Source organism: Anas acuta, chromosome 18, assembly GCF_963932015.1.
Source record: "Anas acuta chromosome 18, bAnaAcu1.1, whole genome shotgun sequence".
In the NCBI taxonomy this organism is placed as follows: Eukaryota; Metazoa; Chordata; class Aves; order Anseriformes; family Anatidae; genus Anas; species Anas acuta.
This window is the reverse complement of record NC_088996.1, coordinates 9,473,565-9,489,638: the sequence shown is the minus strand read 5'-3', so window position 1 is coordinate 9,489,638 and position 16,074 is coordinate 9,473,565. Positions and strand designations below refer to the sequence as shown.

The 16,074-nt window shown below is 48.8% G+C and overlaps 1 protein-coding gene across 23 annotated transcripts in view; it reads left to right on the top strand.

Moving 5' to 3' along the window:
• CACNA1G (calcium voltage-gated channel subunit alpha1 G) overlaps window positions 1-16,074 on the top strand; it is a 130,297-nt gene that overhangs the window by 77,937 nt on the left and 36,286 nt on the right. For all 23 annotated transcript variants that reach the window (XM_068654816.1, XM_068654821.1, XM_068654815.1 and 20 more), the window contains 5 exons: window positions 1,258-1,358; window positions 2,451-2,574; window positions 5,623-5,691; window positions 6,565-6,749; window positions 12,986-13,112. In XM_068654816.1, the coding sequence (XP_068510917.1) occupies window positions 1,258-1,358; window positions 2,451-2,574; window positions 5,623-5,691; window positions 6,565-6,749; window positions 12,986-13,112 (606 nt within the window). The remainder of the gene's footprint in view (window positions 1-1,257; window positions 1,359-2,450; window positions 2,575-5,622; window positions 5,692-6,564; window positions 6,750-12,985; window positions 13,113-16,074) is intronic.

The window sequence follows — 16,074 nt, the reverse complement described above, 5'->3', positions numbered from 1 at the left end:
CTCCTTGGGCACCAGCGGCAGTTCCTGCTCTGTGCTTCGCGGCGCCGTTCCCAAACACCTGCAAAATAATCTTCCAGGAGCCCTGCAGCCGCGTTCCCACACCTGTGCAGATTCAGGCCCACGTGGCAGTGAGGAAATAAGGGTAATGAGTGAGTGAGAATTCATTTTTATTTGTCTGCCAACGCAAAGCACTGTGGTGACGTTGCCCGCACCGGTCTGCGGGTTTGTCTCCCGGTGCTTCGATTGGAAAGGGCTGAGGAAGCCCTGGTGTGGTGGGTGAGGAGTTCGGCTGGGGAACCGGGTGCTGGGTGGCTTCTGCTGGTGGTGTGTGAGTTCACAGCACTGTCAGGATAATTTTCTTAAAGATCCTGGCCTCCCTTTGGAGATCTGTGGCTGAGAATTCAAGAAGACCAAATCCAGAGGCTGTCACAGCTGGGATAAGGCTTCCCCTTGGCACTGAGATTTTTGTGTCTTTACTTGACCTGCTGGCCACGGCACTACAATCTGCCCTCCTGGCCTTAAATAACCTGGTAGTCTAACACATATGTGTGCATGGCTGAGGATGTGCTGTGGTTTCAAGTAGGAATTAATTCGGGGGAGTTGGAAGGCCCGTGCTCATCCAGGAGGTCAGGCTGGCCACGATGTTCCCTTCTGGCTTCATAATCTGCTGTCTAATCTGTTCATGCCGAATGAGAGCCAGATGCTTGCCATCATGTTCCTGGACTGAAACACAGGTCCCAAATGGCTTCTTTGGCTTTCCAGTGGTGCACAGCCACAGGGCTTGACCCAGCAAGCAGCAGGAATCCCTCCCTCTGTTGCTGTTATAGCTTTTGACATAGGCATTATACGTAATTTAAAAAACAAACAAACAAAAAACAACTCAGAAGATTCAGGTAAGCGTCTGTTGAGAATCTGGAGGGTCTGTGGCTGATCTGAGCAGGTTATCCCTCCTCTGGGACAGAAGATTAACTTACCAAGTCCATCCTGTTGGCTAGCCGTGTGCTGGAGGAAGGTACCATGAGCAAGGTGAGGCCCCGTGAGCTCTCAGCACCAGCACAGCCCTCACCCGGCCTCTGGAGCTCCATCCCCTGAAGGTCTCTTGGGGAAAGATCATTTTCCTTTGGCTTTACTGAGTACCTGGGGATATTTGTTTAGTGAAAAATGGCCCTGAATCCTTTGCTTGGGAGCTTTGGGGGTTTTAACTGTTCTCTCTGCTTTTCCCTCCTGGTCTGTCTCTGCTGTAAATTTTCCTCCTAGAGCAAAAGGGACCGTGTGAAGGCTTGGATCCGGGCACGTCTTCCTGCCTGCTGCAGAGAGAGAGACTCCTGGTCCATCTACATCTTTGCTCCTCACTCAAGGTAAGGCTGCTCACATAGCAGCAGGATGCCTGGCGTGGGTGTCCCCGCTGCGATGGCTCACCACCCGTGTCCCCTCGGCGGTCCCTGCACCACAGGGTGCTCTGGTGCAGGCACAGCCCTGGCATGGGAGAGTTTGGTGGTGGTCTGCAGCCTGGGCATGGCAAGGGCTTCGTCACTGATGCCAGCGCTCTGTACGTTTTTTATTCAGTGGAGCAAAGAGACTTGGAAACGAGGGGGAAAGGATCTGCATTAAGCAGAAAAATCTAGTTTTGCACCTGGTGCACACGTACAACACAGCAAAGCGCCCTCCTTCACCTGCTAAACCTCCCCTCAGCCCCGACTTTTGTCCTCCTCCTCCCTTCCTCCCTCTCCCACCAGCCCCATAAATCTGCCCTCTCCTTACCCCAGTGCTGCCCTTCCCAAAGCCTGGCCATGGGGCAATTGGGCTCCAGGCTCTCGTTCTTCCTCTGGACATTAACCCACGCTTAACGAGGGTTTCCCACCTTTGAGCTGGTGGACCCTGGACAGCATTCGAGTTCATTCATAGCAAGATTAGAGAGATTTTCAGAAACAGACTTAGGGGAATGTAATACGGCATTATAAATCCCGGGTCAGTGTACAGCCATCTGTCACAATAAATAGCTTCTGTCTCTTTGTTCTGTGCGCACTCAACCCCTACACGTTTGCTGGAGGTATTTCTTCCTTTATTTAAGTTAAACCTGAACTCTGCGTACCAGGCAGGGGCCAGATCCACACCTGGCTGCCTGTCCGAGCTGGGGAAGCAGCTGCTCCACTCTGAGTGGGGCAGATTCCTCTCTGGCTTTAACCGGGGCTTGAAGTTTGTGGCCCAAATTTGGCATCGAACTTTGTAGCTCGGGTCCTTTTTTATTCCTACCCAGATCTGCCTGCAGCATGGGGCTCTGCCAGGGAGGGGGTTGCAAGACTGTGGCTCATCTGCTGTGCAAACAGGGTGCTCGATTCCCTGGCCGTGCTTCGGCTGCTGCGCAGGCGGGAGCGTGTTCGTCCCCAACCAGCCGAGCATTAACAGCTAGTCTGTGTGTTGTCTTTTTTTTTTTCCCTCTTCCTTGGCAGATTCCGTCTGATGTGCAATAAAATCATCACGCACAAGATGTTTGATCATATCGTCCTGGTGATCATCTTCCTCAACTGCATTACCATTGCCATGGAACGACCCAAAATCGAGCCTCACAGCGCTGTGAGTTTGAGGTTAATGTTTTCTGTGCTCCAGGCTGGCGTGTTCCTCGTGCAGCCAGCTCATGTGGCTTGCACCCCACCGCCGTGCATTTGGGCTCTCTCTTTTCCTTTTTTAAATGGAAAGCTGCCAGCATATGTGTTGAATTAAGTACAGTGTTTACCGGGGTAATGCTGTCCCAGGAAAGGCTTTTCACCATCCCCTGCTCCGTGTGCAGGGGCTGCTGCTCCCAGCTCTCTTGGTCCCTCTCCAGAGTCCGTTCAAAGAACGAGAGCAGAGCTCGTGGTCTGCCACGTAACGAGGCTCCCCTAATAATAGCCCATTTCTGCAAGTATGATCGAGGTCTGAATTCGTGGCATAAGCATGGCATCTGTCTCGGTTTCCTTCTCTGATCAACCTTCAAACACTTTTCCTCTCTCAGCACAATATTCGTTTCATCCATCTGTTGTTCACGGGCACGTATGTATGGTGCGAAGGGAATGGGGGAAACTGTTCATTTCATACTTTTCTCTCCCTTTTGTCTGTGATCTTTGTTGTGACACAAGCAAAACCGAATTGATATGTGCACCGTAATTCCATTTCCCTGAACCATTTTGCTTTAATTGACTGTGTAATGATTTCTCAAACCAGACCCTCACAGCACCACCTTCCATCAATCAGGGGGGCAGGATCATCCGGTTGCTCTTTTATTTTAGCATAGGTTGCGGCTGAGATATATGCTGGGCTCTTGCTGATGTATTGCAAAAGACTGCTCATATCGCAATCGTATAGAATCCTGTTTTGTTGTCGTAGGCGTGTCAGGCTGTTCATTTTCATGGATCTTCAATGTTAGACCTTAAAACTGGAGTCGTGGCTGCTCTCTGCCTATTTTAAGCTTTCCCTAGTAGTCCTCCTTACTGAATTAGTTTGCCCGGAGGTTCTTCCCCTAAATCCACTTTTTTTTTTTTTCCTCTTTTGATTATTGTGCAGCCATGGAGCACCAACTCACAGCTGTGAGACAAGAGCAGGACTCCCTGCCAGCCAATCTAGCAGGAGGAAATCACCCTGCTGTTCCCCAAATGGGACACCCTTGAGATCCTAAATGCTTCCTTGGAGCCCCTTGCTGTGTCCTTTGAGAGCCACCATTCACCAGGGCTGGCTCTGAAAGGAACAGAACCTGCACGGAGATGAAGGGAGCGGTGTGACATGCAGTCAGAGGAGCCCGTGGCATGTAGCACAAAACAGCACTGCTGCCTGTATAAGAGAGGGAGGACGAGCTGTGGTGTCCCCAGGCACTGGAAGAGTGCAGAGAGGAAAGGGGACAGGGACCAGTGTGAGGCTCCTCAGCATCAGGTTGTAGCCAAGGGACCCGAACTGGGTCACCTGGGGCAGGAGCTGAGCTGAGCCGTGGTCTGGGAGCAGCAGAGAGGAGCAGGGGGGTGCTGATGCTGAGCAGAGGCAGCCAGGAGGAGTGCCCAGCCCCTGCCCGCACGGATGGAGCTTTCATCCGGAAATGGAGAGAGTTAGTTTAGCTTGAGTTGTTTAAAATAATTGTACTTGGCTTCCCCGAGCTGTGGATTTTCTAGCTTGCTCAAGCGAGTTCTCTTTCCCTGCCCCAGTTTCAGCTGGCTTATCGGAACAGGGGATGCTGTTGCTAGCCAACACGCGCTCCCCATTTCAGAGAGCGCGACATGGGCCGTGGAGATTATCCTTCAAAATAGCCCCACGCTTGCCAGAGAGGAATGTAATATCCTCAGTCTCCTCCACGCTATTGCTGTTTTATCTCCAGCACCACAAGCAGGTCCCTACCCTCTTCCTCCCGCACGCCGCCTCGCCCTCGCAGCCGTCTTTTGTGTGGCAGTCAGCGGGCGGCCGGAGATGTTCCCTATCACAGCTCCTGCAATCACAGTGCAGGCCTAGCACCTAATTAATTATGGGCCCAGGATGGAAACAAGCTACTCTGTGGTTCCTGAGTCACTTTCAGTAAATCATGATCTGGCAAGCGAGAGAGTTGCCAAGGTGTTTTGTCTTGTTTAAATTGCATCTCATTTTGAGTGAGAGATCTGCATCTCTTACAGGACTGCTCTGTAGAGAGCAGCAGAAATAAATCCAAAATTGTCATTAGCAGAACCAGGGCCAGTTCAATTGTACACACACGTGTATACATGCACACTCCCCACCTTTCCTCCAGCTTCCACTGTCTGCCATCCATTTCTCAGCAGAGGCAATGAGAGATTGCTTAGGGATTAGGGAAAAGTGTAATTTATTTAATGGTCATCATTAAAAAAGAAAGGTTTCTGCTAACTACAGATAGGGAACCGGTCCATGGCCTCATCTGTAATCGCTAGCTGCTGTTTCAGAACAGTGGCAGCGAGGACTGCATGGTCTGGTGGATAGCACAGAGGATGGGGAGATGAGACCGCCGGGCTTCGTGCCCAGGTCTCGCCTGTGGCTTTGGGCGAGTGATTCACCCTTCTGGGGACAGGTCTCAGCTGGCACCAACCCCTGGAGCTTCTCGGCTTCGGTGGAGCAGTGACAGCTCATGCCAGCCGTGCTCTGGCCTCCCGTGGGTCCTGCTCGCCCGGCAGCACAGCCGCTCCAATATTGACTTAATTTACTGGGGAATTGGGAGCTCGGTGATATTTGCGCTGCACGGCGGCAGCCGCAGGTGAGGGGCAGGGAGAGATGTGCCAAGGGTGTGAGATGGCCGGGTGTCTGCTGGGGGACATCCAGAGGCCTGGGGGGCAGCCAGAGGCCTAGGGGACGGACAGCCAGAAGCCTGGGGGGCAGCGGGGGGCCTGGGGGCCGCTGTGGTGCTGGCGGAGGGGCCGGTGCTGCGCCGCTGCCCCTCTCCATGGTGCTGACACAGCCTGGCCGCCCGCAGCGAGGTTGTCTAAATATTTGGATTTCCCCGCTCCGCGAGCAAACAGGCCGAGGCCTGGTTCAGCACAGAAGCTGCAGAGCAGTCAGCAACCGCACAAATGTGCGCAGGGAGGCGCAGAGCTGCGGAAAGCGAGACATAAAATGTTGTCCCTTGTTTTTCTTTCTTTCTTTTTTTTTTTTTTTTTATAGGAACGGATTTTCCTAACGCTCTCTAACTACATCTTCACGGTTATCTTCCTGACTGAGATGACAGTTAAGGTAAATGAAGCTGGAGGATGTGTGTCTGTGTTATATCAGTGATATTTTATTACATTGGGCTTGCAAAACTTCCAGGTCTACCAGTGACGAGCGAGGTGAATATTTTCCCCTTCTGAATCATATTCAAATACCCACCACATGCCTTATTCTGAGCACGTTTTACATCAGAACAATTTCACTGAAGTTGCTCTTGATTTACACCATTATATGAGCAATGGGATGCTTCAATTCAGCAATCCTTCCCTATTCAGCAAAGCTCTTGAGCACATGCTTAACTTCAGCCATGCATGGAAGTCCCATTGTCTTCAACAGCCCATTGTCCTCAACAACCTAAGCAGCTATGTGCTTTCCTGAGGAGGAAGATACTTAAGCACATTGAAATTCTTTGCCGGGTTTGAGGCAGGAGGCTCAGAAACCCACTGCTGTAAATCTCTCTTGTGTAATTCATAATGATCTCACAGAACAATTGCTCTTTCTATGGAAAGTTTCTCTAGTTTCTGTATTTGCAAAGCTTGTAACTGATTGCTGTGGGTCAGCCGCTCTGAACCTTTACTCCAGGAGTCTATAGAAATAAAACACAATCAAACTTTTTATGCCAGATCTAAACATGTTAGAAACACTTCTGTGCAGCTAGGCTTAGTTGCATTTAAAATACATCAGCTGCCAGGGACAATCTGGGATGTATCTGCAGAGTTATTTTACAGTCCTTGCAATATAACACTTTGCTGATTTGTCTCATTAGGCTTCTATACTGGGAAGCAAATGGACTCACAGACTTGTATCTGTAAATAATGCACTCTCAGCAGGCTGCTAACTGGAGAAAACATATTGGATGCAATAGTCCTAATTTGTTGCAACTTGTTGTCCGGGCAGGTGGTGGCACTAGGCTTGTGTTTTGGGGAGAAAGCCTACTTGAAAAGCAGCTGGAACGTGCTGGATGGGGTGCTGGTTCTCATCTCAGTCATCGACATCCTGGTCTCGATGGTGTCCGACAGCGGCACGAAGATCCTGGGGATGCTGAGGGTTCTGAGACTGCTGAGGACGTTGCGGCCCTTAAGGTAAGCAGTGGATGGGGAAGACCGAAAAGCACGTAGGGTGTGTGTGCCAAAGGGGTTGCTGAGCCACTGCTGCAAAGCAGCAGCACTCGTGCAAGGGAAAGGGCAGGCGAGACAAGGGCACGGCGTGTTGTGCCCAGCCTCCTGCTGCTCCCCAGACAATGAGTGGTCGCGGGTCCTGCCGAGCCGCGAGGGGCTCCGGGCACTCGGGCACTCGCTGAGTTTTGGGACCAGCCCCAAGTGCAGTAGTAAACTGATCAATGCCTCTCTTGCTCATTAAAACACACATCCCCTGCTATTTGTGTTCTCATTTGCTCTGTGTAAAGTGCAGCTTAACAGCTTCTTCTCCCCCTTTCCTTCAGGCAGTCAATGGCTTTCGTAACAAAGAAGGAAATTAGTAGCAGGTGGCAGATCATTTTTAAGGAAGCAGAGACTAAACTGTTGCTTAACCTAGAATGCAAAGAAGCCTTTTCCCCTCCATTCCCCATTAATTTTAAGGAGATACTTGTTTTATATATTGCCCCGACAAGCTGCAAGCAGTTGTCCTTCTGACTCGCTCCCCCAGCGCTGGCAGCAGGCACTATCCCATGCCTTGGGGCAGGGGCCCCTTGGGCAAGAACCTGCCCCAGGAGCAGCACCGTTTGGTCCCATACCCCAAGGCACAAAGGTTTCTCCCCATGCTAAATGCAGTCCCTCTTTAATACCATTGTTGCTGCTCTTGTTATGCAGCAGCTAATAAACCTTCCTGCTCAAAGCATCTTTGTGTGCCTGTCATATCGTACTGCTGCTTCCTTCATAAAAGGTTCTCTTTGAGTCAGGATTTTCTCTTTCAGGACAACAACAACAACAAAAAAAGGACTCTGCTTCTGACAGAGGATGTTGTTTTACTACCCTTGTGTGAATAATAAGTCTAAATAACAATAGCCATGACCATACATTATGTATCTTTCAAATATTCTTAACAGCTTTGAAAGAGTGTCTGTTAAATTGGGCAATGTGTATGTTGTGCTTGGAGAGTTTTAGGACATGAGCTGCTTTAATCATTTTTATCTGGACAGATCTCCTGTTGATGTGGTTCATCTCTCTGGCCACACGACTAGGCTGTCTTCCTATGTGACTCCAGTTCAGAATTTCTTCTCTTCAGGTGTCCCCCAGCATCTCCATGTCAACTGTTGTTTCTGGGGGGAGTTTCTGCCAGATTTCTGGTTTGTTGGATCTGTTCTGCTCTTCTGTTTAGACTGATTTTTGACTCACAGTAAGAAAACTTGCAAAATAATCAGGCTATCTCAGAATAAAACAAGAATCGTTTTCCTGTCTCTGAGCTGCAGAATGAAAGTTCCTCTCTGGAGGTGGTGTGGTTAAATCAGATCTAGAGGGAGATGTTTGTGTTGTGCTGAGCCCTGCTAGGGTCGCTGTCTGACCCTACCGCCAGTGTGCTGCCTTGCCAGGTCTCGAGGCTTCATTTGCTGGTCTTTCCCTGCAGTCACCTATGTGCATGAGTAGTCTGCAGTTATGGGGAATAAACCGTGGAGTAGCTGCAGGGCGGAGGAAGACCTGCCATCTGGAGCATGTGCAGGATTAGGTCCTTCCATTGCTATTCCATTCCTGTTGGCATTCAATATGTTTTCTCAAGAGTGTCTGAATGTTTTCAGCCAACACACTGCTTTATACTACAAAGGAAATGCAAAAAGACAGCAACAAGCCCATTCCCTAAATATGTTCACAATCAGTTCTATTCCCCTGTAATTAGATTTGTAGGAAATGAAAAAGCAGCCATCAAACCGGGGACTTTTCACTAAGTCGTAAATCTCCGCCTGTGGAAACTCATCTGCCTCGGCGATGTGCATCCGGGCTGTCCCGCTCCGCCGCGGGTCTCCGTGTCCCTGCCATGATCCCAGGCTGGATCGGTGCAGGACGGCAGCAGGATTGTGCATGCCGTGGCCCTAGTCCCCGTATCAAGGTCAAGTCACTGGTTTTCCTTTCCAAGCAGCATCTCGTGCCCACCACTGGGGGATGGAGCTGGCCGCCCGCTGCCCTCCCATCCTGCAGGCACCTGGGGATGGTGATGCAGGGAGGGCACTGTCAGCGAGCAGCCACAGCTCTCACCCCGGTCTTGAGGGCAGGGACAGCCCTCATTGCCTCTACATTGGCTTTTCTGATTGATAACTGGAAGGGGTTCTTCTTGCAGAAAGACCTCCCTTGTTCTGTCGCTTGTTTTTTTCCCGTGCAAACAACCCCGCTGCTTTATGCAGCACACGGAGCCACACATGCTTGTGCCATTTGCACAGGCATAAAAAAGCTCTGGCCTGCGTGCCAATCACTGGCTTTTGATTGCATGATTGATTATCAGCCTCCAAATTGAATCCATGAGCATTCAAGCCCAGCTTTATGACCAAAATTCCAAAAATATATTCACAAAGGAGTGACATTTAAAGATGTTTCCATGACCCTCTGATGTTTCAGCCAGTAGAGGGATTGCTTATACAATAACATTCCTTCCTAATGCGTTCAACCTGCTCTTGTTGGGATCAAGTGTTGTAGCTTAAGATACAAGAGAAATCAAGATTGAAAATGTATTCAGAATTAATTTGGTTGGACTTCAGTGCTGTTTTACTCTCTGCAGCGCCTGGGCTTTGCCTTTCAAAACAGATGGATAAATTATTCACTCTTCATACCATTGCGGTATGAAACAGTCATTTCATAGACTCACTTCTCCCTGTCATATTATCACCTTTGCTTTTTTTTTTTTTTAATCTGTGGAGGAAGGCCTTCATTAATGTTGATCTGCTACTTCATCTAAGTGCTCCTTCTTCATCTGAGTGCTCTAATCAGACCAGCAGGCTTAACGTTAGGAAATGTGATCCAGCTGGGGTGAGGCTGGCAGTGGTTTTGGAGTGTCTCACACAAGGAGTTTGACAGCATTGTGAACGCTGAGACCAGCAGAACCAGGAGGAGCTCGAGGGATTAGCATTTCTTCACAACGAACAAAAAAAAACGGTCTAACTTCAATTTCCCTATTTGTCATACGCTTAATGCAGATGGGAATTGCCCTGAATGCAACATCAGCGAGTCTCCGGCTCTGGCACGTCCGGAGGGCTCCAAATCAGCTGGATCCTTCAGCAACAAATTGCAGGAGTGGCGGATCAGACAGGACGAGTCTGCAAGCCTGATATCAGCAGGATCTCGGGCAATATTGATGAGGCACAGGGATGCTGTCTGTTGACATATTGGAGCTGACACTAATAATCTGGAAATGCTGAGGATTTCATTGGCACTTCTGAGAGAGTTATCAGACTCTCAAGAGAGACAGCAGGAGACTTTGCACGGACTTGCCTCGACATTGGATCAGGCCCTTAGTTTGAGGCAGCTCCAAGGTCTGAAGGTTTTCATTAGTAAGAACTATCATTTTTCAAAAATCTTTTCAAAGCCTTCTCTCTCCGTAGGGCTGGAAACAGCATTGGCATGGAGCTAGACTGGTGGCAGCTTTTACCCTCATGCATTCTCATTTGAGGAATTCCCTGGTTGATCAAATCTCTGAAAGCAGCCAAATGCTGCAGTTCTTCAACCCTTTTTTCTCAATACACGCAACTTTGCTAAGTCAGATGAGAAACCTCCTATTTTCTATCTCTGTTGGATACCAAATAGTATACCACAGGGGAAATCACTTTATTATTTCTAGGATAGGTTTCGTTAATAACCGTTGGAGAAAATTATCAGCTTTAGACTCTGGAGGCTAAATTTCTTCCTTGTTCCCCCAAATTTAAGGATGCTCCAGTAGCTAGACCACAGGCCTTCAATTTACAAGGCCTGACTTCTGTTACATCTTGCATAACTGCGGGCAAAATACCTAAGCCAAGATCCCAGTGTGCCTAATTTCTATTGAAATCATTGGACATGAAGTGCCCGCAGAGCTCTGGGAGCATAACCATGATCCTCCCGTGCCTCAGTTTCCCATCTGTCGTTTGGCAGTTGTAATATATCACCAAGGATAGTGCAAGGGTAATCTGTGAAGGACCATCTGAGGTCCCGAAGTTTGGGATTCAAGCTCAGACTGCCTGGCCCTGTATGCTGACATGGACTGGGAGGAGTTCTTGCCCTGCAGACATTGCCTGCTGGGCTGGATGAGCCACCCCATTGAATCAGGCACAGCTCTCAGCCTCGGTGCAGGTGTGACATGACAGCAGCAGCGTAATTGCCCCAGCCTGGAGCAGTTCTTGTAGGCAGCATTGGCAGCCAACCGGTCTCCGCACTGCCACGGCTGCATGGGCTCCACGCCATCCCCTGGAGCACCTCAGCCTCGAGCTGCTTCCCTCTCTGAGCCTTTTATAAGCCCTTCTCCCGCAGCTCAATTCCTAAAATACCCCAGGTCTGAGCATCAGGAAAGCTGAGGTGTCCGAAATAAGGAGCCACACCAGCTACCTGGAAGAGACACCCAGCGTGAGTAATAGAAGCATCTGCCTTTTGTGTTTCACTGGTAAGGGAGTGGATAAAAATATCACCATCTGTTTCTTTTTTAAGAGGATAATTGATGATTTACCCTTGACATTTTGAGTAAATATTTAACCAGAAAAAAGGGAAATAATTTTTAGGTTTTCAGGATACTGTTTAAAGCCAAGAGGCTTTGAAAGAACTGGTGCCTGTGCGCTGAGCGCCGCAGTTTGCTCGAGCTGTGGGCTCTGGGGCAGGAGAGGGCTCGTGCAGGCTTGGCTGTGGTCCCAGCCCGGGTCAGGCAAGCACACGCTCAGGCCATGCATGTCGGGCATGTGGACGTGTCCATGGGGACCTCTGCTGGGAGCACCAGAGACCAGAAAGGGGGAGAGAGGAGAAGAAATTGGATTTTCTCCAGACAACAGAACTCCAAGCTGTGCTTCAGGCGGGGCAGCTGGGTTTGGGGCCAAACGGCAGAGGCGGTGAGAAGACTTGATGGCAAAAGAGAGAACCAGGCAGAAACAAGAAGGTGGGGAAGTTTGTGGCACTTTTGAGTGCCAAGTGTTCAGAGGAGCCACCAGCCTGTACCCAGGAGCACACAGGCGCTTCCCCCCATCAGGCTGACGCAGCAGACAGCTATTTCTGCTCCGGGAGAGCACAGCTTCTGTGGCATCAGTACAAGCTGATTTACAGAGCTAGTGAAATGCTTAACTCCAGTTGGCATCAAGAGGGGGGAGGTGTGCAACCTCTTCAGATGGCTTTGTCAGTCCCCCAGCTCTCCACCTTCATGTCTGTGATCCTGAACACCGTGTTCATCCTGCCCAGCATGGGGAGATGGCTTCTGTAACACTCACAAGCTTTGCCCTTTCATCATAATATTGTCTTTGAGAGTATAGTACAGTTTCTCCTCTTTTATACGTATATTCTAACAAGCTTCTCTGGTGATGTGCTCATTATTCTCCCCCAACCTTTCCATATAAGCTAATCCTCTGTTAGGAGATTCTGTGCAGTACCAGTCGGAGAGGAACTACAAAAACGAGGTGAGATTCCTGCGGTCCTGCTGGTGAAGTTCCACCTGGATGACAGCACTGGTTCTGTAGCTGGGGTTGTACAGCAGGTATAAAGCTGAGGCTGGTGGAACCAAGGGGCAGCTCAGGTCTCTACGTAGCAGCACTGTGGGTGCACATACAGACACCTGCTTCGTTTCTCCAGGCTGAAACAGGGAAATCAAGAGCCTTGCCTAAAACCACACAGGAGTGCACTCTGGGAGGACTCTGCAGTCCTGGACGTGCTACAGACATAAAGGGGTGTGCTTGTGGATGAACTGAAACAAGAGGCAGCATCCCAGGGAAGCTGTGATCAAGTCTGGAAACTAGAGAGCTCTTTGGGCCATTTAATAGGAACAGGAAAATGCCAAGCCTTAAATACGTTGTAATGAGTGGCAACTAGAAGAAGTTGATCAGGAGATGGATCAAGGATAGACAGCAGGTTAGATAAAAATCATCATTCTGAGTTTAAACAACGTTGGGCTTGCCTATACATCTTCCTTTCCTCAGCTGACCTTCCTGGTCTGTCTCTTCTCACGTGGCTGCTTTCCCTCTCTTCTTTCATGCAAGGCTGTTTGCATAGGCAGAGATCCCTTTCCCTCAAACACTCAACAATCTCACAGGTTCTCTCATCATGTTTTTTTTTGAGTTATTTGCCATTCTTAAGAAATCTCTAATGCTGTCTTTTCCACAGGTCTTCTATTCAGGGGGGAGGCAGAACTGGGTGGATCAGGACTAACATTTTGTGTTTACTTGCCCTCGCAGAGTCATTAGTCGAGCCCAAGGACTGAAGCTGGTGGTGGAGACTCTCATGTCATCCCTAAAGCCCATTGGGAACATCGTTGTCATCTGCTGCGCCTTTTTCATTATCTTTGGGATCCTGGGAGTTCAGGTGAGTCCCTTGTACATTTATGCCTCGGCACCAAGACAGAAAGTGTAGCAGGCCACAAGTGGCCCCACAGCTTGGTATCAGTAGCAGCACGTGCCCTTTCTGAAGCCAAACCCATGGGGCTGTTCCATCTTCCTGGGGAATTCTTCCTTCTTTCGAGGAGGAGGCAGATTTCCCATTACTGGTCACCCATTAAAAACTCTCTGATTACAGCCTACGTGCATCACTAGCTGTAGCTGAAGTAGCAGCGGTTACAGCCAGTTAGTGAGGTTGGCTTTGCCTCTTCCTGGCTTTGTCAAGGTCTTGCAGCCGGCTCTAGAAACGTGTGCTGGTTTTGAATGCCTCACTCTGCTGCAGCTAACAGCCCCGAATGACTCAGACCCAAGGGCTTTTGCAGCTCTCAGTCCACACCTCAGCAGGACAGCGTGGCCTTTCCAGTGCTCTCAAAACACGATTATTCCTGACTTTCCAGTCTTGGCTGTGTGTCACTTGATGTGTTGAACTTTCTTGAAGCTTCCCTATTGCATGCAGTGGTACAAAAGCTGATGTGATGACCCCCTTGGAGGCACAGAATGGGCTTTCTTCATCCTTTCCCCACCACAAGGACTTTTGCTCTGCCTCCAGCAGGACATAAATCAAGCTATTTCGCCACTTTCTTCCCCTGGCCACACCACAGAAAGGTCAGGCTCGAGGCACCACATGTACTGCCAGAAAAACTCTGCTCGGGAAACTGTTAAATCCCATTCCTGTTCAGTCTGTGAGATAACATGGGGACATCTCCCCTCCACCTTTCTTCTAGGTTTAAAGCAATAGGGAAATAGAAACTCTCAAGGATGAAATCTTAAGTTTGTAAACTCCAGAGAGACCTTGACCTGGAGATTCATTCAGGTTCTGACAGTTTGTATAACTGAAAGCTTGCAGAAATAGAAATTTCTGAGTCTGCTTCCTGCTGGCACTGCTAGCAATATCCTCAGTCCCAGGAGTGCAGGAACCCAGGGGAAAAAGTGGCAGAGTTTCCAATGCGATTGGTTTCTCATTAACTGAGAAGAAGAGATTGTTCCGTATAAATATTCTGACATAACACTTATTTCTCTCTGAAGTTTATCTGATCTGTCATGACCAGCTTTGGAAAGCAGTTCTGTTTTGCTTTGTTTTTGGAAAGGTGTCTTATATAATATTTTATACTAATATACAGTTTAAATAATAAATACAGCATTGAAAATAAACAGAGGAAAAAATCGTGCCATCCATAACCATCACAGCAGCTAGATTGGCTGGGTGTTACAGCACAACAACATCCATCCATTATACTAAACAGATTCATAAACCAAAGCATATCCCATAAAACAATATAAAACTCAGACACAGGAAAATTTATGCCAAACAACAAAACTTGCAGTATGCTCTCTGAATTTCCTCCCTGCTAATTGTGATTGCTTCCCCTAGTGACTTGCAGTCTTCTGTTAAATTGTCATGACTATCGATGTGCTTAAGTGGTAGACACAAGCAAGACTGAGCCTGTATTCAGGAAGCAAAATTCTCTGTTAATATTTATGTCTAATTAGATGAAGGATGTAACTATTTCTATAAAAAGACGATCTCTCAAAATTACAGTTGGTTTTCCCATGTAAATATAAGCAGAAGATCAAACTACAGTTAATTTATTTCTTATGCTACAAAAATCTAGACTTCCAAGCTTCTAATGGTGTTTCCTCTTAGCAAGACTCTTTTTGTTGTGCCGCTTGTCCACATGTGGCTAGGCATCATCGGACACGAGAAACAGCTTGATAAACAAGCACACTGCAAAAACGCTTGGTCTTTCACTTTCAGAAATGCTGGAATCCATAGCTCCAACTGAAGCACAGCCAGCGAGCAGCACTTTTACAAATTGGGCTTTCTGTTTCCAAACCCAGTTAGTAGCTGTGTTACTGCTCCCATCTGACGGGCATTACAGTCCAGCTCCAGAAGAAATTGTATTTATAGACAATATATTAAAACAGTTGTTTACCTTCCTGCTTAATTAAAACTTTTTGATCTGTGCAGGCTATATCTCCCTCGCCTGCCTTACAAACAGATAGTATTTCTCCATGGAAAGATCAGGGAATGCTTCTCTTCTAACATCCAGAGTTTTATGATTGCATTGAGTGGTGATTAACTTTGCATGCCTCGAGAACATCCTCCTGCCGCTGCTGATTTCTGAAGGAAACCCATGGAGTAATGTGTGGGCTTGTCTTGTTCGCTATTATTTCTACTGATATTTGAAATGAACAGCAGATCAAAAAGCGTCAGCATCTTTTCTCTGTATACCCAAGCAGTGTTCTAAGAAGCCTGGAGAGCAGGTTGCCACTTTCCCCAAAATCAGTGATAGTAATGTCAATAGCTTCTGTCAGCAAATAAAATCAGGTTTGTTGGATGTCTTGCAGGCTCCGAGCCCATCCATTCCGCTAACATCAATCACCCTGTCTGCAGCAGTCCTGCTCCCCTGCCACTTTCTGTTCTGGCTGTGGGAAGCACCAGCTCTAGAATTAAATACACAGAGGTTTGTGTTCCTTGTGCGGGTGTAAATCAGGAGTTAACTCCCCAGGAGCTGCATCTCTCCTGGTTTACACCAAAAGAAGCAAGGTCAGGATCAGGTACCCAGCCCCAGCTGGGCTCGACTCTTTGGGCACTGAGTGAGGAATATTTTCAGTCCCCTGCAGGGCTGCAGAGCCCGGTGGTGGCTGGGGAACAGCATTCAAATCCAAGACAGAGCGCTGCCAGCCCTGCACACAGCAAGAGCCCAACATCAGCTGCAGCAAGTCGGCTTCCCTCCAGCATGTCCCCTTCCGACCTGTACAAAGCGGAGCAGAGCTCAGCACTGCGCCTCTTTAGTGCCACCTGTGTGGCTGGCAGGGCCCCCGTTACGCCTCATTTCCCGGTGACTCTTGCAGCCAGCATCACTGGCTGGGCTGAGCCGCCGGAGGCA